At 41.8% G+C, this 26,821-nt stretch overlaps 1 protein-coding gene across 1 annotated transcript in view; it reads right to left on the bottom strand.

Moving 5' to 3' along the window:
• Positions 1-315: 315 nt before the first annotated feature.
• cstf1 (cleavage stimulation factor, 3' pre-RNA, subunit 1) overlaps positions 316-26,821 on the bottom strand; it is a 39,167-nt gene continuing 12,661 nt past the window's right edge. Inside the window, exons 2-6 of the mRNA XM_060909890.1 lie at positions 14,829-15,017; positions 9,961-10,238; positions 9,290-9,487; positions 6,831-7,221; positions 316-925 (exon numbers count right to left, since the gene is read on the bottom strand). Of these exons, the coding sequence (XP_060765873.1) occupies positions 666-925; positions 6,831-7,221; positions 9,290-9,487; positions 9,961-10,238; positions 14,829-14,997 (1,296 nt within the window). The 5' untranslated portion in view covers positions 14,998-15,017 and the 3' untranslated portion in view covers positions 316-665. The remainder of the gene's footprint in view (positions 926-6,830; positions 7,222-9,289; positions 9,488-9,960; positions 10,239-14,828; positions 15,018-26,821) is intronic.

Below are 26,821 nucleotides of genomic sequence, written 5' to 3' on the forward strand. Positions count from 1 at the left end.
ACCAGTCAGCATAGACACGTTCAAACAATGTGAGCTGCACATGAACAATGAAAACCATTCATAGTTTCGATGAGGGATTATAGACAAGCCTCTCGTGTAAAACTTACACTATTGACTTGTTTTTTTCTCTTTTTAAATAGCATTTTGTTTCTCGGAGATCTGCCATCAGAGACAGTGACATTACGAAGGATGTAATAGTTCTTTTATAACTTGTACTATGCATCATCCCTATCTCCCCCCCGTCCTAGTTTAAAAACAACCCACAATATGATGCGTCATCATTTTGGTTACTTATTGATTTGTTTTCACTAGATGTTTGTTTTACAATGAAAACGATTTATTTATTTTATTTAAAAAAAAAAAAATCCAATCTGTCAATCATGAACTGAGAAAATGACAAATTCACTTGTCCCTGACAAAGAACTCACGTCATACCACACAGGACAAAGCTTCATTAAGCTTATAAGAATGACACGGAAGCTTAAAAATGCCAAAGTTCCTCTACAAGTTCCTCAGAGTACAATGGTGCTCTCTAGAGGTGATGTTCAGACACAACAACTACAGTCCTGATACCTCCAAGACCATACTATCTGTTAAATGACTTATGGTACATCTAAGCTTTTCCTGCACACAGACCTGAAACTCATGTGCAGCCCAATGACTGCTCAGTCTGTGGTGGTCCGGCGGTACCAGAAGCGGGCACGGAAGTCATCGCTGCACGTCATGAAGCCTGGGTTAGTGGGAGAGTGCACGATGCAGCGCACAATATTATTATGGCCAAGTGAGAGCAAGTTCTTCCGCTCAGCTGTGCGCGAGTCCCAACAGCACAGGCTGACCGTTCGCTCATCCGGCAACAGCACATAGTCCTCTGTGTGATTAAAGACGCCCTGCGTGCGGTGTGTCTGACGGCCACTCAGTCCTGCTCCTGTAATACACACACCACAGGAAACAATTATACTACTACTAGAGGGCAATTCCATGTAAATGTCAACCTCACCATGCAAAAATAAAGCAACATGTAATACATCAAAACCACTCCCAGAGATATCACCTAGGCCTGTATTTTACAGATGTGAATAAGTTGAACCAATTTGTAACCAACCTAATACGTCACTGTCAGTCTTTCTTTCTTATAATGTAAAACCCAAGCTAAAATCAACTTTGATCATGTACAATTCTATATTATTGCCACAAGCCACAGAAATGTATGCTAAAATCCACAAAACAGCAAAACAATAGCCATCCTAAATATTATTTAAGAACTTTGATAGTTTTAGCTGATATTTAGAGAGTTTTTCAAAGGGTTATGGTGGTTGAATTGCTGATTTTCTAAACATATGCCATGTCTATTTCAGACGCGTCACATCCATAACGGAATTTCGTCACATCCATAACGCTGACTTTTCCTTCCGAAACTCTGCATGAAATACAAAATATTTTAAACAAAGATTTTTTAATATTCACCTTGGACCCCTCTATCAAACGGATATCTCCATTTCGACATTAGGTTTACAATTTCACAGAGTTTGATAAAAATGTACAGTCACCCAAGAAAAGTGATACTTTTTCTGTCACATCCATAACGCATCTTTTATTGGCATTTTCTGGCATGCCCTAGATGTACTATGGGAATTGTTCTTGTTCTATCACTTCTCCAGTATGGTACAGCCTTAAAATATGCAACACCTGTTTAAATACTGGGAGACAATAAAACATGCACTGGGTCATTTGTTGCCATTTTGAGTTCAAGTGTCACGTCCATAACGCTGGAATTGCTCGCGAACAAGCATCTTGGTAGGAAAGCAAGTTTTCTGGGTTGTCATAGGACTTGGTGATATGAGGACATTATTAATATTGAGACAATTAAGTCACAATACACCTTTCCAAGAGATCACAGGCACTGACTCGGTGCAACAAAAACTTCTAAATAAACAGAACTTTTCGAATTTCATTAGAAATCAACTATTTTAATGGGTCACTACTGTTTTGTGGACATCATGTTAGCAAACCTAAATATTATAGTAGTCTATACTGCATATGGTGAAAATTTCAAGTATTATGATGCAATATATATATATATATATATATATATATATATATATATATATATATATATATATATATATATTTTTTTTTTTTTACCTATGCCCAGCGTTTTTTCCTTCCACCCATTTTCTCCCTAATTTGGTCAGCCTAACGTGAGCTTCCTCCGAGACATGCATCTTTCTGAACTGCTGCATCACAGGGCAGTACAACACACAGACACCCACAATTGCTGGGTTTCAGTCACATGACTTTTCTTAGCGGTTTTACCGAAAGTGAAAAAGCTGGTGGTCTAAACGGCTGCCGTAGTGCAAACAACTAGAGATAACGTATCAGAGTACGCTTGCAACCTAGAAGCCACTGCTTGCTTTAGATATATTCAGAAGATTGCTACGTGCAGTGGAATCAACCCCTTCTACCCTTCAGTCGAGTTCCCCGATATCTTGAACCATCTGGTGCTGCAGACGTCCTTCTACACCGCAAAACAGATGAAAGCGTGGAAGAATATGCAGGCTTACAACCTTTTTTGTATGTGGCTGGGTAAAGGACCTCGGTATCAAGTCGCTGCTGAATGAATCCTGCATTGTTTTTGCCCGTGTAAGTATGTTTGTTTTTTTTTTCCTTTAAGCTTTTTGTTCATGTCTTTACAACAAAGCGCTGCAAGTTGAAGTGTAAACAAGCAACAGAAACAACAGTTCGCTTAATTCTGACTTGTGTTGGCTCTTATCTCTCAGGTAAATCATTCACAAAGATCATCACAAACCTCTTTAAAGACCTGGATCTTAGTTAAACAAGACGGAGAAGTGATCACGGCGCATTGTAACTGTACGGCTGGGGAAGAATTTTGTCGCGACCTTCATGCATATGGACTTTGTGAGGAGTAAACAAGGAAACAGCTGGGGACTTTATCGCTTCGTGACTAAAAAAAAAAGTACCGGAAAATAACACCACGTAGCAAGAAAAGTACTTGGAAAACACTAAAGACGTACAGTTGTGTTCAAAATAATAGCAGTGTGTTTAAAAATGTGAGTAAAGCTCAAAATCCTTATAATAGTTTTTATTTCCATGCATTGGGAACACTGCACATTATATTCTACATCAAAACATGAAGAAAAATGTATCAATATTTTAATTACTTTACAGAAAATGAAGAAAAATGAACATTGGGCTGTTCAAAAAAATAGCAGTGTCTGCATTTTTCATTACAAACTCCAAATATTGACTGTATAAACTGAAAAAATCTTAAGGATTTAGTATTCCTGTGAATCACTAAACTAATATTTAGCTGTATAACCACGGTTTCTGACAACTTCTGGCACCTGTGAACAGGTATTCCAGCCCAGGATGATTTGACAACATTCCACAATTCCTCTGCATTTCTTGGTTTTGCCTCAGAAACAGCATTTTTGATGTCACCCCACAAGTTTTCTATCGGCTTAAGGTCCGGGGATTGGGCTGGCCACTCCATAACTTTCATTTTGTTGGTCTTGAACCCTGATGCTGCTCGCTTACTGGTGTGTTTGGGGTCGTTGTCTTGTTGAAACACCCATTTCAAGGGCATTTCCTCTTCAGCATAAGGCAACATGACCTCCTCAAGTATTTTGATATATGCAAACTGATCCATGATCCCTGGTATGCGATAAATGGGCCCGACACCATAGTAAGAGAAACATTCCCATATCATGATGCTTGCACCACCATGCTTCACTGTCTTCAGAGTGTACTGTGGCTTGAATTCAGTGTTTGGGGGTCGTCTGAAAAACTGTCTGCGGCCCTTGGACCCAAAAAGAACAATTTTACTTTCATCAGTCCACAAAATGTTTTTCCATTTCTCTTTAGGCCAGTCGATGTGTTCTTTGGCAAATTGTATCCTCTTCAGCGCGTCTTTTTTTTTTTTTTAACAGTGGAACTTTGCGGGAGCTTCTTGCCGATAGATTAGCTTCACACAGGCGCCTTCTAATTGTCACAGTACTCACAGGTAACTTCAGACCGTCTTTGATCACCCTGGAGCTGATCATTGGCTGAGTCTTTGCCATTCTGGCTATTCTTCGATCCATTCGAATGGTAGTCTTCTGTTTTCTTCCACGTCTCTCTGGCTTTGCTGTCCATTTTAAAGCACTGGAGATCATTTTAGCCGAGCAGCCCATCGTTTTCTGCACTTCTTTACAGTATACGTTTTACCTCTCCAATCAACGTTTTAATCAAAGCACGCTGTTCTTCTGAACAATGTCTGGAACGACCCATGTTTCTCAGGTTTTCAGAGAGAAATGGATGTACAACATGTGCCGGCTTCATCCTTAAATTAGGGCCACCTGACTGACATCTGTTTTTTTCACAGAATGAATGATCTCACTAATTAAACTCCACACTGCTATTATTTTGAACACGTCCCTTTCACTTAATTATTCGATTACACAGACTCAGGAGCATGCATATCATGAATGCTGGGTCTGTTGGTTTTCTATGACTCTACTACACCTACTGGTAAATTATTTGCCATGTAGTAATATAATTTCCACCAAAAACAGTGATTGATCTGGTTAGTCGTGTTGGACTGCTATTATTTTGAACACAAGTGTAGCTGAGAAGGAGATACAAACCTTCCACAGTGATCACTGCAAACTCGAGCGTGCTTTGACTCGGCTCCCTTCGATTTCAGTGAGAGGTTCAAAAGCCACCTCTCTCACTGTCTTTTTGTGAAATCCCGTGTGCGTTCTCCCTTTTTTTTTTTTATTAGGTCACGAGGAACCCTGAAGAAACTTTTATCGGTTTCACGGTTTGATCGATCCGAACAACCTAAAACAGTGCAAGCGTAAGGCGTTTTTCATGCGAGCAATGCACATTCTCCGTACAAACGCTTTGTCAACTGAGCTTTGGTAGACCACCAGCTAAAATTTTGAATAACTAACGAGGCGGATGTGACGTAACATGAAACCCAGCAACTGGCTAGTGTTACTGTGGTTGACGAGAGCGCGCATGTCATCCTCCCCACCCAGAGAGCACAGCACTTGCTTTCTTGGATTCAAACTCATGATCTCTGGATGACATGGCAGAATAAATTTGAAGACGCTTCACAACTCTGCTCTTTGATGACCAAAACCATAACACAAGTCTAGTCATATACACTTACTACTGCTAGTTAGTCAAACTAACCGAAAGGTTTTGGAGCAATAACGGAACACGATGTGCATGTACACATTAGACGTTTGTGTTAAATACGTACATGTTTTCTACATCTATAAAACTTTTCTGTGCAATACTTTTTATAAAGACCAGCTTCTTGACCCCTATTCCTTAAGGAAATATGACAATAGTACAGTGCTGATGTATGCTGAGGTGGACAGGGCTCGAAATTAACTTTTTTTTCTTTGTGTCCCCCAGTGGTCCCGAATTCTGTGTTGCATTGTCCCGAATGGAAGCAATAGTGTCCCCATTTTTTTTCCTCTCTGAAATAACCAGTGGTTAATATTATCATATGAAGTTACTATTATATTTGTAACTATGCGATTTTGAACCCTTTATATCATTTTTACAATAAGTCACAAGACACAAGCGACACATGTCCTATACATCATCTACTTCAAAATTACAGTTATTGCATTTTCAGTTTATTAAACTTTGGCGATCTCACTGTATGAATAGATACCTGTTTATTTAAAGGGGCCAACTAGCTCATTCAGAAAATGTTTTAACTCACTACATCTGCAGTACACTTTAGTTGAAAATAACACCCCTTTTATGTTCATTTCATCTACTTATACCTTGAATATCTGTTGGCACTTATAAGGCCAACTTATAATTTTCACCATTACCGTTATCCATAGCCCTGTGATGACCTGGCGACTTGTCCAGGGTGTACCCCGCCTTTCGCCCGTAGTCAGCTGGGATAGGCTCCAGCTTGCCTGCGACCCTGTAGAACAGGATAAAGCGGCTACAGATAATGAGATGAGATGAGACCGTTATCCATTTTTATGAACTTTCCGTTATCCATTACCGTTATCCATTTTTATGAACTTTCCCATTTTTATGAACTTTCCGTTATCCATTTTATGAACTTTCCGTTATCCATTTTATGAACTTTCGCTGCCGAAACGTGGGTGGAACATCAGCATAGTGGCAGGTCCGAGCCTAGTTGTGCTGCTGACTGACTAAACTTTCTGAACTAGAAAGACACCAAGAAAACTCACTTATTCTGTTGAACGGTATCTTCCGTCAATATCATCCACATCATTCCTGTTGTATTTTATAACGTGTCTAACAGTGTTCATTAAGTTCATTCAGTTGCTAGCGTTGCCTGCAGACCAGGCGATGACACTTTGGATCCTGAAGGTCCCGGAGACGTTATGTCTGGGCTTTCAGTTTCTTCCCCGCGGTCGGTCCGCTTCAACCACTTCAGCATTTTTGTTCTGGCAAGAGTCGGCGCAGCGTGTGCGGTAGCAATTCCATTCCAAGTCCGTATAATGCGGACTCCGGCCGAAGATTCTAGAACAGAATGCGCTGCTCTGTAGCCTACGGATGCAGGACAGGTGCATCGAAAGTGTAGCTACTATGTATTTTTCGCTGTTAACGTTTTAAAATTAAAATTGACAAATTAGGTCAATGTCTACGTATGTGTTACGGCTTTGTAAATAATATTAATGTAGAACTTTTTTTCTAGATCTATTTTTTTCCATTGTCCCGGGATTGTCCCAGATATGATAATTTTGTGTCCCGATGACATTTTTTATGGTCCCCGGGACATCGGGACACCGTTAGTTTCGAGCGCTGGAGGTGGATAGAAAGTTTACCTGTGTACTTGACCAGTGTGCGACCAGTGGAGATCTCCCACAGCTTGGCCACAGAGTCCTTGCCGCTGGACAGAATGTACTTTGAGTTTTTGGAGAAGACGGCTGAGCAGACCTCAGCCCCATCATGCGCTTTCTCGAATGTGGACACACATCGGTTGGAGATGCCATCCCACAGCTTGATGCTTCCATCCTTGCTGCATGTGACGTAGGTGTTAGCTCCTGGGTTGTAGCTCACGCTGCAGATGGCATCGGTGTGCTGATCCAGAGGGTTGCATGACACAAAACACTGGAACGTATTGACATCGTAAAGGCGTAGTGTTGGATGCTGAGTGCCCACCAGCAAGTAATCTCCTGATGGGTGGAAGGAGATGGAGCGCAGCATTTCTGCTTCCTGTAGTGGAAAAAAAAAAAAAAACCAAACAAAAAAAAATTACAAACCTCCACCCAACAAGAACAATCAGAGGTATTTTTTTTCCATTTGTCTTCATTATTTTTGGTGGTTTATAATCACAAACAGTTTGCTCAGCATAAATGTGGTCAAGACCACACCAGGGATAAAGAAGAATAAAAGAAAAGAAAAGATCTAATCTACTCCCCCAGTCCTATGTTATGGTTACACGGAAACCTAAAACAGCTACGCTAAAAACTCATGGTAGCCAAGTTATTGGAATGAAGCAGTGTGCACAAATAAGTTAAGTGTGTTTTGTGAGCAGGAGAGTTATACAACAGCTTTGCACTACACTTTTGCATCTTTTTATCAACGATTCTGCAATAAATGTAGTATTCTGGAAAGGTTCTACATCAGGGGTGGGCAATTATTTTTTCCATGGGGCCACATGAGAAACAGAAAATTTTGTGGAGGGCCGGACCAAAAGGCTGAACTAAATTCTGCATAATATTAATTATATTTCTTTATATAAAGCAGTAAATAACATTGTTTTTACAAGCTGCTAAGACTGGTAAGAGTATGGAAAAAACGAGGTTGCCTTACAAAAAATGTCATTTATTCAATCAAATTTCCCAAAACAATGGTTAACAAAACGTGAACGTTTGTACCATTTTTTTTCAGTCACATTCACCCCAAAACACAATAAAGACATCACAATATTGTCTTTCTACTCCAAATATCAAGCAAGATACATCATATTATAATAATGATGCCCACATTTGTAGTCTAATCACCTCATTTGGTGCTTTTCGCCGGAGATCGGCTCCGGCGCCTGCTGGTGACGTCGCACTATGTGATTGGCTGGATCGTTTGAAGGATGATGTACAAGTTTGTGGTTGGTCTGGACAAATTACGGAAGTAGTTATCGCGGGATTAGGTTTCGTGGGATTTCATGTCGCGCGCATTGCGTTTTTGTTGAACACAACTTCAAAATAAAAGCAATGCACATTCAGTCCATGCATGAGGTAAAATTAGAAAATACGTTTATTTTGTAATTTCTAATTAACCTTACGCGGGCCGGTCAGAATGAACCAAAGGGCCGGATGAGGCCCGCGGGCCGTAAAATGCCCAGGTCTGCTCTACATCATCTGTACATAATAATTAACCTGACTAGTAAAAGCCAATATGTGTGGCGTAGCAGGCATTTGGTTCACATGCCAAATAAAAATAAATAAATAAATTTTATATATATATATGTGAGTGATTCCATGCTTATGGGTACTGAAATGGGGACATGAACTTATTCACCTAAAACCATTTCTTTTTTTACCATCAGGTCACAAAACATGTAATCTTTAATGAATGATATGTTAAAAGATAACTTTAATTTTCTGAGATGTAATAAAAACATATTTATATGCCAAAGTCAAGCCTATGAGTTCCAAAATAATGTCTGTTACATTACTTCTGTTACGATTGTCCATCTCGCGTCTGTTACAAATTAATTACAATCTAGCTATATACCATGTTAATCTTATTGAAAGAATGTGTATGTTTATTCTACTACACGTTTATTAATTATATTTGCTAAAACATCACCTTCCTATGTTTCAAAAAGTAATTCTACATTGTTAAAATTCAGAATCTATATGTCCACAACACTTCTGTTACGTTCTGACTTTGGCATATAAATATGTTTTTATTACATCTCAGAAAATTAAAGTTATATCTTTTAACATATCATTCATTAAACATTACATGTTTTGTGACCTGATGGTAAAAAAAAGAAATGGTTTTAGGTGAATTTTTAAAAATAAGTTCATGTCCCCATTTCAGTACCCATAAGCGTGGAATCACTCATATATGTTTTTATTCAAGTTATTCGATAGCGAGCAGGGTTTTTCTCCCTGCTTTTTGAACAAGAGAAGAAATCATTGGTTACCACTAACCTACTGAGTGTACATGTCTGCCAGACAAAAAGTTAACAGCCTGTACACACAGTCCCGGACTCTGGGGTTAGTGATACGTCCACTCCCAGTGTACGCATACTGTAGCTCTGAGAACGCAGTACCTGGATGTATTTGAAAGCTCTTTTTGCTGAGGGCTTGGAGTAGTCAAACAGTTTGAGAGTGTAATCGCGGGATCCCGAGGCCAGGATCTGCTCGGTGGGGTGGAAGGCCAAGCAAGTGACCTCATCTACATGGTCATACAGGGTTCGGATAACCGGGTGATTCTCCATGTTCTGCTGCGCCGTCTCGTTCATCATCACCTGAAAAGGTCAGAGTTACAAGACAAGCCTGAAATAACTACGCCAACTCTGGATTAGCCCTCGAACATTGTGACATACAGTGTAATTCTTTTGCATAGCACAGATGGGAAGCTGGAAAAGGAGCGAATAAATCATTTTAGATGTAAACTGCAGTTGCTGTTCAAAGAATACATAGAGAAACAGCAGAGAGGGTGAAAATTCTCTCTTAGCATAGCAGAAATATTACAGTCGGAGCCTCAGTGCTTATCACATCTTCAGACCATTTTCTTCAAGTTTGCTATGAATGTTGCTATGGCAACACGTGTATTAACAGTGTACGTTGTAATAAATCAAAATTTTCAACAAGAATTGATAAAAATAATTCCAAACAATTCTCTCAACACTTTCTGTGGACCAAAAAAAAAAAAAAAAGATGTCCCCCAGCTTGGTTAACAGTACAACTCTAATAATGTGTTCTGAACATTTGTGCTAACCTCCAGGGGCATGGCACTCTTGGCCAACATACGTTCTGTGTCCAAGATTTTAATAGAGGCGTCCGCAGAGCCAGTGGCAATGAGCTGTCCATCTCGGCTGTAAGTGGCCACACGACATGGCCCTTTGTGTGACGTCACATAACACGTCTCGTACTCTGAGGCCTCCGGAGACATGGTTTGCACATCGGCATCAAACTCCAAGTCGATGCCCACACCAGGTGCCACCGTGTCGGAGCGTCCAATAGCATACTGCACTGCACTGTCATCATTCTCCATTCCTGCAATCACACAAATCATCGTCAACAAGCTAACTGCTTATTTGCACGACAATGGATGTAAAAATTCGACACGCCCCTGTTAAAATGGCAGGTTTTTGTGAAGTACAGAAGAAAGATAAATCATGTCAGAACTTTTTCTACCCTCAGTGTGAAATTACAAATATAAAACAATTCCATGTAAAACAAACACTTTAGGGAAAATTAGGGAAAAATAAGTTTAACTCCAAGTTCTCACTGTAAACGAGTAGGGCTGGGAATCGATCCAGATTTCCTGGATCGATTCGATTCCGATTCATAAGGTCACGATCCGATTCGATATCGATTTACTTATGCCGCTTTTCCACTACAAACGCGGCTGAGCCGTGCCGTGCCGAGTCGAGCTGAGTCGGGCTGAGCGGGGCTGTTGGAGTTGCATTTCGACTACAACCGCGCTGAACCGTGCTGGCTGGAAGTGGGTGGACACATTGGGTGGAGTTAGCGAAAGTGGGTGGACGTCACGTGATGTCGTTAAGCAGCGCAAACAGTGACATCAGTGACAGTGGCGGAACAAGTCAGAGCCGGGCCGGGGGCGGGGCAAATGACCGGGCCCTTTATTAAAGCTCATCATAACATCATTTTAGGCTACAAAATGTCCGCAACTGCGGTGTTTACCAATTTCAACACTACCGGGTGCAACTATGTTATTTAGTACATCAAGTCCTTCAAACGAACATGTAACTCAGAAACAAAAAACATTAGGATACTGTACATGGCTCATAATAAAACATCAATAGCCTACACTGCGCACATTATTTGAAGGGCATACGAATGAGCGCTCAGAGGTTGCAACGGTGACAGGAAGAGTCAGAAATAAAAGGAGGGCGGTGCAAACCTCACTGAATGCACTGTGTTTACCAATTTCAACACTACGGGGTGCAACTATGTTATTTTGTACATTAAGTCCTTCAAACGAACATGTAACTCAGAAACAAAAAAACATTAGGTGACATACTGTACATGGCTCATAATAAAACATCAATAGCCTACTGCGCGCATTATTTGAAGGGCATACGACGAGCCTTGCGCTCCGCGAACTCGTCCACGATGCTCTGTCTGTCACTGATTCAGTGAGCTTTTAAGCGGTAGTCTCACGACCCGGATAGTAAACAATAAACATGGAGGGCATGGAGTCGTTAGTGTTGCTGGTCTTGGTGCTGTGGCTTGTTGTCACCGACAACGCGGACAGATACTGGCAAGAGTGTATAGATGAGGCGAGGCGCATAAGGCTTCAGAAATTCTCGTAATTCGTAATTATTCTCCTTCCGGGTTTGCGGTGTTTACAGATCCCAGCGCGCTCGCGGGGCGTGTGTGGGCATGTGAGGACACTCCTCCTCACCAATCAGTGCACAGGGGAGTGTCTGCTCACGCCCCCAACCTCACTCGGCACGGCTTGGCTCGCTTCAGCCCCACTCCAAAACGGTGCGAGTTTTAGGGGCTAAGCAGGGCTGAAACGAGCTGAGTCGTGCTGGTTTTTGGTAGTCGAAACGCGAGCCGTGTCGGGCTGAAGCGAGCTGAAGTGAGCTGAAAAAGGGTAGTGGAAAAGGGCCATTAGATATTGCTGGATTGTCACTTTAAAGTAAAAACTGTCCCTATTGACAGGAACAGCCCAACATGTGTTTGTGCATGTAGTTTAACACCAAATGCCTTCTCCAGTGCAGTTTGATTCGCCGCAGGTTTAGCTGAAACTGTGTCGGCGTGGTGCCTGGATAAGTGGTTGCGGAGATTGGTTGTATTGCCACTATATTTTACCTCTATGTGGCACAGTTTGCACACTGCTTTTGTTCTGTCGACTTCGTCTCTGTCCTCGTAACGTTTGAATCCAAAGTAATGCCATACATCAAGCTTTCAGGCCAGGCGGTGATTTTAGCTGTGCAGCTTCAGCCATCTCGCGTTCTTAAGTTTCGGTTTCGTTTGTCGGCACCCGCTTTTTATAGCGGTCCTTGCGCGGTCGAGAAAATAGTGCCTATAGCCACCTGGAAGAGATCGAGCCACACATTTTTGAATCGATCTTGTATTTTTTGAACATGAATCGATATCGGATCGTGGATCGATCTTTTGAACCCAGCCCTATAAACGAGTCACGTGACCAGGAATCAGTTGGCCAGTAGGGATCTTGGAAGGCTGCTCTCACTGTGTCCTGTTAGGGGGTGCGTGTCTGTATAAATGAGTATCCGGCTCAGAATGCAGCTGCCTGGAGCCTATGCTGCAACTTCCAAGTTATGACTAACGTTAAATTTATTGCATCGCCAACCTGCAAGCCGCCAGGAATTCTCCTGATTAGGCACTCTGGCACTGCACACCTGAATTATCCGATCTGAAATGGTGCTCTTGTCAACTGATGATGTAGGCTACCACTGAGCATGACTGGGTAAGTGCATCCAAGTGTATGGTGTTGGGGGGGGGGCTGCACTGCACGTAATACACCCCCCATATGTCTGGAGGTGTGGAATTGGGCATGTTTAGCTCGAGTTGAAATCAAACTTCCTCATGGATATTTAGAAGGAAATATTCATATACTTCAGTCTACAGATGCATCAGCTCACCCCCCAGGTGATCAGATGCTCATGGTTCACATAAGTCACATTTTCAGGTCGGAAAATCCAGAATTCTGGATTAATCCAGAAGAAATCACATCCCTGCCAAATAACGACCAGCTGTTTTGGTAGGATTTTCTTGACATCATCTTGGGTGGTGTTTACATTAGACCGTATCCGTCTCGTTTTCGTCGCGGATGCACCGTCCGTTCACATTGAAATGCCGGGAAACGACTCCACAGGCGGAACAACTTGAATCCGCCAGGGCCCACGTATTCAACCCAGTTCGTATCTGATCCGGTGCTGTGTAAACACTGAGATACGAGGAAACGCAGTGCTGAGCTCTAGCTGACGTCGTCATTGGACAACGTCACTGTGACATCCACCTTCCTGATTCGCTGACGTTGTTCATGCCACCTTGGTCATGTGACGCGACTGCTGAAAAACGGCACGGACTTCACTTCCTGCTATTGTTTCCGCCTTGTATCACCTTTTTGATTTTCATTAAAAAGAGTATAAAAGTACGAATATAATGCTTTGCCATTCTTAATGTTGTTCATGGTAAGATGCAAATACTGCCCATTGTGTAGTTATGATTGTCTTTAGGCTTGCCATCCTTCCACTTGCAAGTGGTGAGTGACTTGCGCATGCCCGATATGCACTGGGATCACACACACAGCAGCTCAGTCCTGAATCACTGCTCGTGCGCTTCACTCGCGCGCTCTGTGAGCTGCGCAGGGCCGGAGTGCGCACCCTCCAGAGGGCACTCGCTGTTCAGGGCAGATTGGTTTGGAGCGCAGCTGCTGAGGAGGAAGCGCTGAGCTGCACTGACATTTCAACTTGCGTGCCGTCTAATTAGTCATGTGATTAGCGTATCCGTGTATTGGCGTTGCTGTGTGCACGCGAATCGTTTTAAAAACGTTAATCTGATGATCCGCTGATACGGTCTAATGTAAACACCACCTTGGTTTCATCTGACTGCTGACGTTATGGTCCACCCAAAAAAAAAATAAGAGGCAGGCAGCTTCCAAAGCCTCTATGGTATCGATCACTTTTCGAATGCTATTGATCAGAAGAGGTGTATAAAAAAATTTTTTCCAAAACATTACAATTACCAGGAATACCGTGAAGGCCATCAGCAAGTACAAAGAAATGGAGCATCCCAGTGGCATCACCAAAACCAGGACGTCCCTCCAAAATTTACAAAAAGGATTTATAAATAAATAAAAATAAATAAATAAATAAAAAATCCAAGCTCAACTAAAATCACATGGCAAAATGCATTATGGTTTGATGAGAATAATTCCAAAGGGTAAAATCCCAAAAGATACTTGGCACAAAAGAAAAGGGAGACACCCCCCCCCCAAAAAAAAAAATCACCAAAATTCCACTATACCCATGGTGAAGCATGGTGGTGGCAGCATCATGCTCGACAGCTGCTTTTCTTCAGCCAGAGCTAGACCATTTATCAGTGTGGAGAGAATCATGAATAGCTCCAAATACCAGTCGACTTTAGTGCAAAACATTCAGACATCTGCTGGTAAGTTGAAAATGAAGAGGAATTTCACCTTTCAGCATGACAAATGATCAAAACCATACATAAATCAACAAAGCAATGGAGTCACCAGAAGAAAAATCAATGTTAGTTGGCTTCGCCAGAACCCAGACCTGAATCCAACTAAAAATCTGTGGGGTGACCTGAAATGAGCTGTGCACAGGAGATGCCCTCAGAATCTGACAACTCTAGAATGTTTTTGGAAGAAACAGTGGGAAGACATTGCCAAGTCAAGATGTGCCACGCTGATAGACTGCAATTTCACATTAAAGCTGGGAAAAGTTCTGACATCGTTTAGCTAAGTTTCATTTTTTACTTCACAAAAACTTGCTTTAACAGGGGTGTGTAGACTTTTCTATCCACTTTATAATGGCCAAAAGTTTGTGGACCATGATGAATAAAAGGAAATGTTTTTCCAGCTGAAGGGCAGTAAACAATGCGTCTTTTATAGAGGTATCTTACCGATCTTTGCGAGTTGCATAAGTTGCTCAGATGGAGACACCACACTCTGCGGCTTCACTTCGTTTATGAGGCTGTTGGCGATGTTGGTGTAACCGTCATACAGCAGCTGGCTGATGATCAGCTTATACAAGTGCTGTCTGTCTTTCAGAGTCGGTTTCGGACGATACATCTTTGTGATCTGAGCACTTTCTGAATACAAGTAAGATGACAGACATTTAACAGGTTGAATGACAAATACCAAAAGGAAACATATAATACAACCTTCAAATGTAATCTGAATAAAGCATTTCTAAGAGCAGATACATTTCAAATTTTATATATATGAGTGATTCCACGCTTATGGGTACTGAAATGGGGACATGAACTTATTTTTAAAAATTCACCTAAAACCATTTCTTTTTTTACCATCAGATCACAAAACATGTAATCTTTAATGAATGATATGTTAATTAAAAGATAACTTTAATTTTCTGAGATGTAATAAAAACATATGCCAAAGTCAGAACGTAACAGAAGTGTTGTGGACATATATATTCTCAATTTTAACAATGTAGAATTACTTTTTGAAACATAGGAAGGTGATGTTTTAGCAAATATAATTAATAAACATGTGTAGTAGAATAAACATACACATTCTTTCAATAAGATTAACATGGTATAGAGCTAGATTGTAATTAATTTGTAACAGACGTGAGATGGACAATCGTAACAGAAGTAATGTAACAGACATCATTTTGGAACTCATAGGCTTGACTTTGGCATATAAATATGTTTTTATTACATCTCAGAAAATTAAAGTTATCTTTTAACATATTCATTAAAGATTACATGTTTTGTGACCTGATGGTAAAAAAAGAAATGGTTTTAGGTGAATAAGTTCATGTCCCCATTTCAGTACCCATAAGTGTGGAATCACTCATATATATATATATATATATATATATATATATATATATATATATATATATATATATAAGTTTTTTTTCTTGGTAGTGTGCAAATACTGCTTACCCAAGTAGCTGGCTTCTGATTGAAACATAATAATAGAGGAGTTGTGTGTGTGTGTGTGTGTGTGTGTGTGTGTGTGTGTGTGTGTGAGATACACACACATTATATATCTCACACACACAAAATTAGGAACACCATTACACCTCTTTTATTCAATTATTGAAGTCAGCCAATCATGTGCCAGCAGCACAATGCATAAAATCACGCACATACAAATTAAGAACTTCAGTTAAAGTTCACGTCAAACATCAGAACAGGAAAAACTGATTGCTGGTGACTTTCGTTGTGGCATGGGTGTTGGTGCCAGATAATCTGGTTTCAGCATTTCAGAAACTGCCAACCTTTCGAGGTTTTCACACAGAACAGCCTTGAGAGTTTACGCAGAATGGTGTGAAAAACAAAAAACACATCGAGTGAGCGACTGTTTTGTGGGTGGTGTTAATAAAAGAGGTCAGAGGAAAATGGCCAGAATGGTTTGAGATGCCAGGAAGGATATAGCAACTCAGATAATTACTTTTAACCATGCTGAGCAGAAAAGCATCTCAGCATACAAGTGCAGAAGAGCACATTGGGTTCCACTCCTGCAGCCAAGAACAGGACTCTTAGAAAATAAAGATAGTTATGATAACTTTTCACCCACAATGTGACTGATGATAAAGTGGGAAAAGAAAAAAAAAACCCACACCAAAGCGGCACGATCGAGCAGACGAGAACTGCGGCGCCTTGTTGTGACGCAGATAAGGGAATCTCCAGAAACCGCAAGTGTGCGCACAGCGTCTGAAGCCAGGACTTATAAACATTATTTTCCATCACTACCAAAGGAATACAGACAAGCCCAGTCATGTCATAACACGGCAATTTACCTCGAAATATTATGGTATTAATGCAGTATTCCTTTGTGGTACTTTACAATCCTGAAAAGGTTTTAAAATAATATGGACACCTAAATAATTTCACTCTTCTCTATGACTCTGTGAAAATAAAGCAATCTGGCAGACAAATGGTGCACTCTATTATACACATACTCCATTACTCCCGAGTGTTGAAAATGCTTGAAAACAATGACAAATACAGGCTTGAACCATGGGTAGGTACTCTTAGGTAGCTGGGAAAATATTTTATTTTGGCCTTCAGGTAATAAAATAGAGTAGATCTACACTAGCACTGTTCTGGTACATTGACTGCACTGCAGTCTAGTGACTACTTTCCATGACAGTTGTCTACGCTGAGCGTCTCTGTGCTACACTGTGCTTTTGGGGAGGTTGGTATTCAGTATTGCCGAATTGGAACAAAAACTATTTTATTTTGGCCTGAGTTATAATAGACTGGTATCAAAATTCAAAAAAGTGCTTATTTAAGGAGTTAAAGGCATTTTTGAGACAAAGTCGGCAAACAGTCTTATTTTGTCAATTTGGGTGTGCCGAATTCAAATCTGCAATATGCCGAGCTCTATCTGACCTCTGTTGACCTCTAGAGGTCATTGAACTTTGGGCCTGTAAACGTCTCAGCTGAACCCAGTTTCTCAGCTTTGTAAGGAATGAAATGTACTAAAATGATTAATGAAGTTAGCAAATGGCCGTGTTTGTTAAATGTTTGGGTGCCGAATTCATTTTTCATTTGTAAAACGACATATGACCTCTGATAACCTCAAGGTCATTAAACTTGGCCTATTGAGGTATTTCACCTGACGTCACAGGGTCACGTGACGCCCGGTGTCCACCATTTTGGACGGCAAGCTAGCTAATGTCAACAACAGTAGCTGGTATGTTACTGTAGCAATATTTACGTTCAGTCATTTGGATGACTGTTAAAACCTTTCAGTCTCAAGTTTTTCCTTTACTGGATTTACTAGTTTACTGAGCTAGCGCGCGACGGCTCCCGGCTTGGCCGGCGAGCGCGCGACGGCTCCCGGCTTGGCCGGCGAGCGCGCGACGGCTCCCGGCTTGGCCGGCGAGCGCGCGACGGCTCCCGGCTTGGCCGGCGAGCGCGCGACGGCTCCCGGCTTGGCCGGCGAGCGCGCGACGGCTCCCGGCTTGGCCGGCGAGCGCGCGACGGCTCCCGGCTTGGCCGGCGAGCGCGCGACGGCTCCCGGCTTGGCCGGCGAGCGCGCGACGGCTCCCGGCTTGGCCGAGCGCGCTAGCTCAGTAAACTAGTAAATCCAGTAAAGGAAAAACTTGAGACTGAAAGGTTTTAACAGTCATCCAAATGACTGAATGTAAATATTGCTACAGTAACATACCAGCTACTATGTTGTTGACATTAGCTAGTGCTAACAGCTAGTTGCTAATACACTACTACAACTACACCGACCCTAATAATACAGTTCTTGGTCATTGCCTGGTAACAGCAAATTTATAACGGGCCATGTTTCAACAGACTAAGAAGTTATTTCAATGACATTTAATAACATTTTGTTTATCCTGAGGACCGAAAGTAAATGAAAATGTGAACAAACCTTAGCTGTAATAAGATGGCGACCACCGGCTCCAGGGACGACCCGCTGATGTAGGCATGTTACCCAGCCTGACACAAAATATTTGTAGGCATCCAAACTCTTATACGCTTTCAGATCAATACCTGTGTATGGCGATGGGTTTTTAACGACATAGGTATACAGATCATGTGGGCCGAAGTCAGGTAAAGACGAGGGCTGCGTGTACTTCCGTACGTCAGTGAACAATCCTGGTGGAAGCAGGTAAACGTCGTTCTCTAAGCCTGCTAACCTCAATTTTTGCAAATACCTCTCCCTCTGCTCGCCCTGTAAATGCCCTACGTCGCTGGATAGTGAAGGTGTTTTCTGCATCTCGCTCCTTTTTCTTTTATGTTTTTCGTTTGTCGCCTTCCTCGCATTCAAACTGATTCGAGCCGTGCCGTCCAAAATGGCAGCATCACATGACTTGGTCACGTGAGTGAAATACCTCAATAGGCCTATGCATTTAACGGCATTTTTAAACTGACTTTACTCCCCCAAAAAGAATATGAACAGACAAAAAACAAATAGAAAGGAACAAATACAACATTAAATGCCAGTCCATGTACATGTGACTTACTTTTCACAATGAGAATGCCTAGGCGATCACCTTACATAACACTGCATTACATTTAGCGGTTATTGTTTATACAAAGCTACTGAAAAAAGGACAGATTCAGCAGCATACAAAATGTGGGGGCATACAGGGTATACAGGTTAATCAGGGTTAGTATATATGAGAGTTTTTTTTCTTTGTTTGTTTTAAACAGGGTAAAGGCTTTACAAAAAACAAACAAAGAAAAAAAACTTTGCAGTTTTTTTTGTCTTGGGTCGCTTGTTTTCAGGGTCTATGTGCCTTATTTTTCTAGCAAATTCTGGCAACGCTGCCAAATAAGCCATAAGCATTTTTACACTGACTGGAGCTATGATGTGTGTTCACGCGTGTTCAAGAGGCGTTTTGTAGCAGGGGGTTTTCCTGCGTCTTGTCCAAAGTCTTGCAAGAAGCAAGCAGGTTCAGGGGGTGTGGCGGAGCGCATGCCAGTACAACAGAACACCCGTTTCCCTCCCTCTGCATTTCAACACATTTCTTTGGCAAAATTCAACTGAATGTCGGAATGTTGAGCTTCATTTTACTATGTAGCGGCAAAGGTCTGGAAACATTTCTCCATACCCTAATTTCCATTTTCCATACTTTTCCAGACCTGGAAAATACTAAAATCAAATTCCATACTTTTCCATACTGCGTAGGAACCCTGTCAGATACTGGATGAATGGAGGACCTCACAGTCTAGCCCTACTACTCCATCAGAAGCGTCGACTTCAACTGCACCAGTCATAATGCAGAAAAAGACACTTGGCAGCTTTTTCAAAAGGCCAGTTGCTACTTCTGGTCTAACAGACCAGCAGGCTGTTGAGGCTGAATTGAACAGTTACCTGCAAGCTCCAAATGCAGACAGTGAAACCAATCCCCTGGGATGGTGGAAGACCCACTGCACAGCATATCCCAGAGTGAGCCTTCTGGCAAAGCGGTACCTTTGCATCCCTGCCACCAGCTCGCCCTCAGAGAGCGCTTTTAGCACAGGTGGCAATATTGTTACCTGTCACAGGGCAGCTCTAAAGCCAGATGCTGTGGACAGACTTGTCTTTCTGGCAAAAAACCTAACAATAGATCCTGAATGATGTGCACCCGATTCAGCATATAGGCCTCGCATGGTACTGACTGATTTATGTTAATACGTTTGCACTTTTTTTCAATTGGTACAACTGTTGGTTTACGTTTTTGAATACTGACCATGGAGATTTGCTGTCTGCTAAAACAATTTTATGTGAACTGTCAGAGCTAGTTTCAACAGTGAAATTGGGGCCACGCCCCTTTTTTTAAGCCCCTATATCTCAGAAACTAATGAAGGTACAAGCCTAAAATTTTGTACACTATATTTATTTGTACACCACTATTACTGTTAAAGGAGAACTGAAGGTAAATTTTTATCAAAATTCTGTTTCTCATTTTATTAAACATAGGAATGCATTTTTGATAGCTATTTTGTCACCACTATAGCAAGTTATGAGTGTTTGGAATATGCTTTGTAACATCAGTCCATATGTTAAAGCAACGGCCGTAAATGAGATTCGTCAAGACCTGTGCGAGACATCGTAGGACGGAAGTAAAACGTACAGCATGTTTTCCAACGTCTGCCAATGTTCCCTGTGTCCGAAATCGCTTACTCATTCACTACTCCCTATATAAGGAATTACTATATAGATGAAGAAAACGCTTTTGGACACGAGTCTGTCGCGCTGGTATTTACGTCATTACTGGCGCACAGTTAAAACATGCCAGATTAGTCGGCTGGTAGGTTTTCAAAATAATAAATGCATGTATTTGTGATAAATACATATTATACTGGGCGTATTTCCCACATTAATAAATATGAAGTACCTGCATCTTTCAGGTTTTTTTTTTTTTTTTAAATCAAGGCTGAATACTTTCTTCTTTGCTGCTGCCTTTTGTTAAATCAAATTTGAGACTTTTAATCTGATTTCTTTCAGCACAGACAGCACTACAAAATGGTGTCCCCACTATATAGTGCCCTATATAGTGAGTAGGGAGCGATTTCAGACACAGGGCTTTTCAAAAGACTTGCGCGCCCTCTTTCGAATGCTGATGTAATCAAGCCAGAAGTTTTGTTTGTTTTGATAGCAATCAGGAAAGTTTGAAAAAAGTAGGCCGTGATTGTCATTTCAACTTGTTTTTGTGCCATATTTAGTTTGGAAAACAGTTTTCAAAATGGCGGTGCTGACACTTCATGTTTCGAAGTCTCACACAAGTCTCGTGAAAATCGCACGGATAAGCAATGCCGGCCGTGGACCAGACGAACTACAATAGGCCAATAAGTCTCATCTCATCATCTGTAGCCGCTTTATCCTGTTCTACAGGGTCGCAGGCAAGCTGGAGCCTATCCCAGCTGACTACGGGCAAAAGGCGGGGTACACCCTGGACAAGTCGCCAGGTCATCACAGGGCTGACACATACAGTACGTTTACATGCACGTCCAAATCGAGCTGCTGTCGGTAATCGAGCAAAGGGTCCCAGCAGGGGTGCCAGAGAAATCCAATCCTACATGCACAAGTGAAATCGGGCTATTGTGCGAGGTGCATCGTGCACCCGAGCCACACGTGGCGCTACACGCCCCATCGTGTTGGTACACTTCCGGTTGTCGTCATGAAGAAGAGCTATAGTGTTGCCAGATACTGCTGACGTTTTCCAGCCCAAAACATATTCAAATCCGCTAAAATGCACTTAAAACCCCCAATCTGGCAACACTAGCAGTTCCGTGCTCAAGCTGTTAGGCTTGCTCTAACAGACTATGGCTACAAACTGTCCGGCGCAGACCACTGTTTTGTAAGACAACTTATTTTGCACAATAATATTTTTCTAAAGTCCATTTTTTGCTTACAAAATTTTTTTTTTTTTTTGCTTACAATTTAACTTATGTCTTAATAAACACACAAAAAGTTCAATTGTTTTGTTTTTATTGACATTCTTCAGATGTTGGACATATATATATATATATATATATATATATAAAAAATACACACACACACACACAAATACAATGACTTGTTTATGTACACAATTCACAGCTATGCAACAGCTGTACAGATGTATTTGGTGATACAGTAAGTGAGCTAAATTTTAACAGTGCAAACAATGCCACAAAAAGAAAAGATTCATGCCGTTGTCATGATTCGTTGTCATGCCGACCGAGGCTGTTGTGTTTCCTGCTTGTGGTCTCGTCACTCGTCACTTCCGGAAGTAGCTCGACAACTAGCTCGATAGGGTATACATGCACAAAGTAGCTCGGCAGAAATCGCATAAACTAGGTTGTGTAGCTCGATTCCGAGAAATCAAGTTCGGTTCAATTTCAGCCGAATTAAGGTGTATACATGGCATTTTGAACTTCGATTTCAGTCGAGCAACGGCAGAAATTCGATTCTCTCTATGTGCATGTAAACGTAGTGATAGACACAGACAACCATTCACACTCACATTCACACCTACGGTCAATTTAGAGTCACCAGTTAACCTAACCTGCATGTCTTTGGACTGTGGGGGAAACCGGAGCACCCGGAGGAAACCCACGCGGACACGGGGAGAACATGCAAACTCCGCACAGAAAGGCCCTCGCCGGCCACGGGGCTCGAACCCGGACCTTCTTGCTGTGAGGGGACAGAGCTAACCACTACACCACTGTGCCGCCAGGCCAATAAGTATAATATTTAATTGCAATTAGTTGCCAATACGAGTCACAATATAAGGTTACTAAAACCGAAAACATAATTGAATAACACGTTAATTAGTAAATAAAGCAAGTTTTAAAATGACTTCAGTGCCCCTTTAAAACGTGCCAGATCAGTCGGCTAGTGGGTTTTCAAAATAAATACATGCATGTATTTTTGTGATAAATACATATCATACTGAGCGTATTTCCCACATTAATAAATACAAAGTACTTTGTGTCTGCTGCATCTTTCAGTTTTTTTTAAATCAAGGCTGTATACGTTCTTCTTTGCCGCTGCCTTTTATTCAATCAAATTTGAGGCTTTTGATGAATTCCTCGCTCTGCATTGTAACTTGTATTCTTGTATTTTGTTTTATTCTATTTTAGCTTGTTTTCCATTCTCTTACTATTTTTGTGGCTACTGTCTAATAGAGGCAGGAGCCACTACGTCATCGTGTTGTAAGAATGAGTGTAACAATAGCGCATGCACATACAAGTGTTCCTATTAAAATGGCCAGTGAGTGTGTACAATTCGGTTCACCATTTGAAATAAATGGACTAGACCAGGGGTTCCCAAACTTTTCCATGCCAAGGCCCCCCAAACAGCATTAGCTTCTGGCCGGGGACCCCCTTTGCAAACCCACAGACAATGCTACAAAATATGTAAAGAAACATCAACTTTTAGAATGTTTTCTCTTACTTTTACTCAGTAGTCAATAATTGTTACATTTGTTTAGCATAAGAATATTATTAACTAACATGTTTTCAACACAAATATTTTCGCACTGAACAATAAACTGTATAACCTCCTGTAGTACCTGATTCAACTCGTTATCCGTCCTTTTTGCGACCAGTGCCTCGCGATGGAGCATGCAGTGTGTGGCCACTACATGCGGGGCCTTCTGCTTAATGAGAGCGGTCACTCCACTGATCTTCCCGGTCATTGCTGCGGCTCCGTCCGAACACACCCCCACACAACGGGTCCAGTCCAATCCGTTAGACTCGATGTAATCATCCAAAACTTGAAAAATGTCTTTCCCAGTAATTCTTCTTTCAAGTGCTTTACAAAATAGTATTTCCTCCACAAATCTTTCCTGTGAAATAAATCTGATGTACACAAGCAGTTGGGCCTCATTAGATAAATCTGTGCTCTCATCCAGCTGAAGTGCGAAGTATTCGCTGGCTCTCACCTGCTCCAACAGCTGAGCAGATACGTCTTGAGCCATGTCACCAATCCGTCGGCTCACGGTGTTATCAGAGAGTGGGACAGCATCAATTTTTTTTTTGGCAGCATCCTCACTAAGCAATTCTTGGACCATGTCTTTGGTGGCTGGTAAAATCAAATCTTCTCCAATTGAGTGAGGTTTTTTAGCACGAGCAATGTGGTACGAGGCTAAAAATGATGCCTTCAGGGCCCGCTCAGGGACAGTAGCTTGCTGGGTGAATGCAGCAGATTGCCTGACCAAATGCTCTTCTTTGCGTCTGAAGAAATCTACTGTTTTTTTGGCATCTGTCGGATGTTTTTGCACCAAGTGATTCTGAAGTTTCGAAGGTTTAAAGCACTCATTTGACAGGGTCTCCAGACTTACCCCTTTTCCACCAAATCAGTTCCAGGGCTGGTTCGGGGCCAGTGCTGGTGCACAACTCGTTCAACTTGCGAGCCAGCTGAGAACCAGCTTGCTTTTCCATCGCTCGCGGTGCTAAGAGAAGACACGTCATTACGTCGCTGTATACGTCAGTTACGTCGCTACGTTTGCATAAACCTTGGCGCGAATATCGAAGCAAAAACAACGCGGAAGAAGCAGCAGCAACAACAATAATAATAAATGACTTCGCGTTTGTACAGCTGCTGCTTCCCGTCGCTTAAAAATGGCGATCTTTCGTGGTCTTGTTATTGTTGTCGGTCTTAACAACTCCGCCCCCCCGCTGATGTAAGCGGTTCTTTCCTCTGGCCCAGCAGAGAGTTGGTGCTAGCCTGGAACCGGTTTTTCTGGCCCCAGAGCCAGTTCTTTGTCAGTGGAAACAGAAAACCCGGTTCCAAACTAAACACTGGCCCCGAACCAGCCCTGGAACTGCTTTGGTGGAAAAGGGGCAACAGTAACACTAGCCAGTTGCTGGGTTTCACGTTATGTCACATCCGCCTCGTTAGTTATTCAAAACTTTAGCTGGTGGTCTACCAAATCTCAGTTGACAAAGCGTTTGTGATGCACTTCTGAGTTGTTACAGGAAGTTGTCGAAAAGAGTATTGAGCCCACTGAGCTCCAGCGCCGGGCCTTTTCCAGGAAATAAGAGTTTTGGTCATGGCGACAGCGTGTGTATGTCAGCCTCGGTTCAGAGGTTTCAGTTTCGAAAACTGTTAAGAGTAGAATAATATAAAGTACAGACACTTGGTATATTTTACTTCTGTGATGTTTAAATTGTTCTTTCTTGGATTATGCTTCATTTTTGTGGCTACTGCCTAGGGCTGGGCGATATGGCAAAAAAAGTTATCACGATTTATTTTCCCATATTGAACGATATCGATTTTTATCACGACCCCCCGGCACTGCCAGTTTGAAAGCATCTGGACTGAAACCAGAGATTAGTTTAACATTTTATTAACATGTTAAAGCATGTCATTTGCGTTATAAGAGCAATGTAGAAACTAGAAAAGCACTCGGAGAGTGCAGACCTCCGCCAAGAATCCTTTAAAAAATTCCGGGATCACCGCCAAAATTTAATGGATTGTTACTTGTGCCCAGTCTCACACCTGGAAAACATTTCAGAGCAATCCGTTCTTAACTTTTTCCGTAAATGTTGCTAACAGACAAACCAACGCTACCGAAAGCATAACCTCTTTGGCGGAGGTAAATATCAGAACAAACCTCACATCAAGTGGTTTTAGCAGACAGCAAAATCTCCATGGTCAATATTTTAAAATGTAAACCAACAGTTGTCCCATCTGAAAAAAGTGCAAGGGAGTGAAATGTAAAATCTGCACAACTGTGAACTAATACAGCGCACAGAAGACCAAGCAAACATCTCAAAACCAATGGACTGGTTTAAATTGCTCAGTATGTAACAAATGTAATAAACATGAAAAAATTGTAATGCGACATCGGCTGTCCACATATTTTCTACTTGCAAATTATGACTAATCTGTAAATACCAATGACTGTGTATATGTTTAACATACGTACAGTGGGGCAAAAAAGTATTTAGTCAGTCACCAACTGTGCAAGTTCTCCCACTTAAAAAGATGAGAGAGGCCTGTAATTTTCATCATAGGTACACTTCAACTATGAGAGACAAAATGAGAAAAAAAAATCCAGAAAATCACATTGTCTGTGATTTTTAAAGAATTTATTTGCAAATTATGGTGGAAAATAAGTATTTGGTCAATAACAAAAGTTCATCTCAATACTTTGTTATATACCCTTTGTTGGCAATAACAGAGGTCAAACGTTTTCTGTAAGTCTTCACAAGGTTTTCACACACTGTTGCTGGTATTTTGGCCCATTCCTCCATGCAGATCTCCTCTAGAGCAGTGATGTTTTGGGGCTGTCGCTGGGCAACACGGACTTTCAACTCCCTCCAAAGATTTTCTATGGGGTTGAGATCTGGAGACTGGCTAGGCCACTCCAGGACCTTGAAATGCTTCTTACTCCTTCGTTGCCCGGGCGGTGTGTTTGGGATCATTGTCATGCTGAAAGACCCAGCCACGTTTCATCTTCAATGCCCTTACTGATGGAAGGAGGTTTTCACTCAAAATCTCACGATACATGGCCCCATTCATTCTTTCCTTTACACGGCTCAGTCGTCCTGGTCCCTTTGCAGAAAAACAGCCTCAAAGCATGATGTTTCCACCCCCATGCTTCACAGTAGGTATGGTGTTCTTTGGATGCAACTCAGCATTCTTTCTCCTCCAAACACGACAAGTTGAGTTTTTACCAAAAAGTTCTATTTTGGTTTCATCTGACCATATGACATTCTCCCAATCCTCTTCTGGATCATCCAAATGCTCTCTAGCAAACTTCAGACGGGCCTGGACATGTACTGGCTTAAGCAGGGGGACACGTCTGGCACTGCAGGATTTGAGTCCCTGGCGGCGTAGTGTGTTACTGATGGTAGCCTTTGTTACTTTGGTCCCAGCTCTCTGCAGGTCATTCACTAGGTCCCCCCCGTGTGGTTCTGGGATTTTTGCTCACCGTTCTTGTGATCATTTTGACCCCACGGGGTGAGATCTTGCGTGG

This window comes from Neoarius graeffei, chromosome 26 (assembly GCF_027579695.1).
Source record: "Neoarius graeffei isolate fNeoGra1 chromosome 26, fNeoGra1.pri, whole genome shotgun sequence".
In the NCBI taxonomy this organism is placed as follows: domain Eukaryota; kingdom Metazoa; phylum Chordata; class Actinopteri; order Siluriformes; family Ariidae; genus Neoarius; species Neoarius graeffei.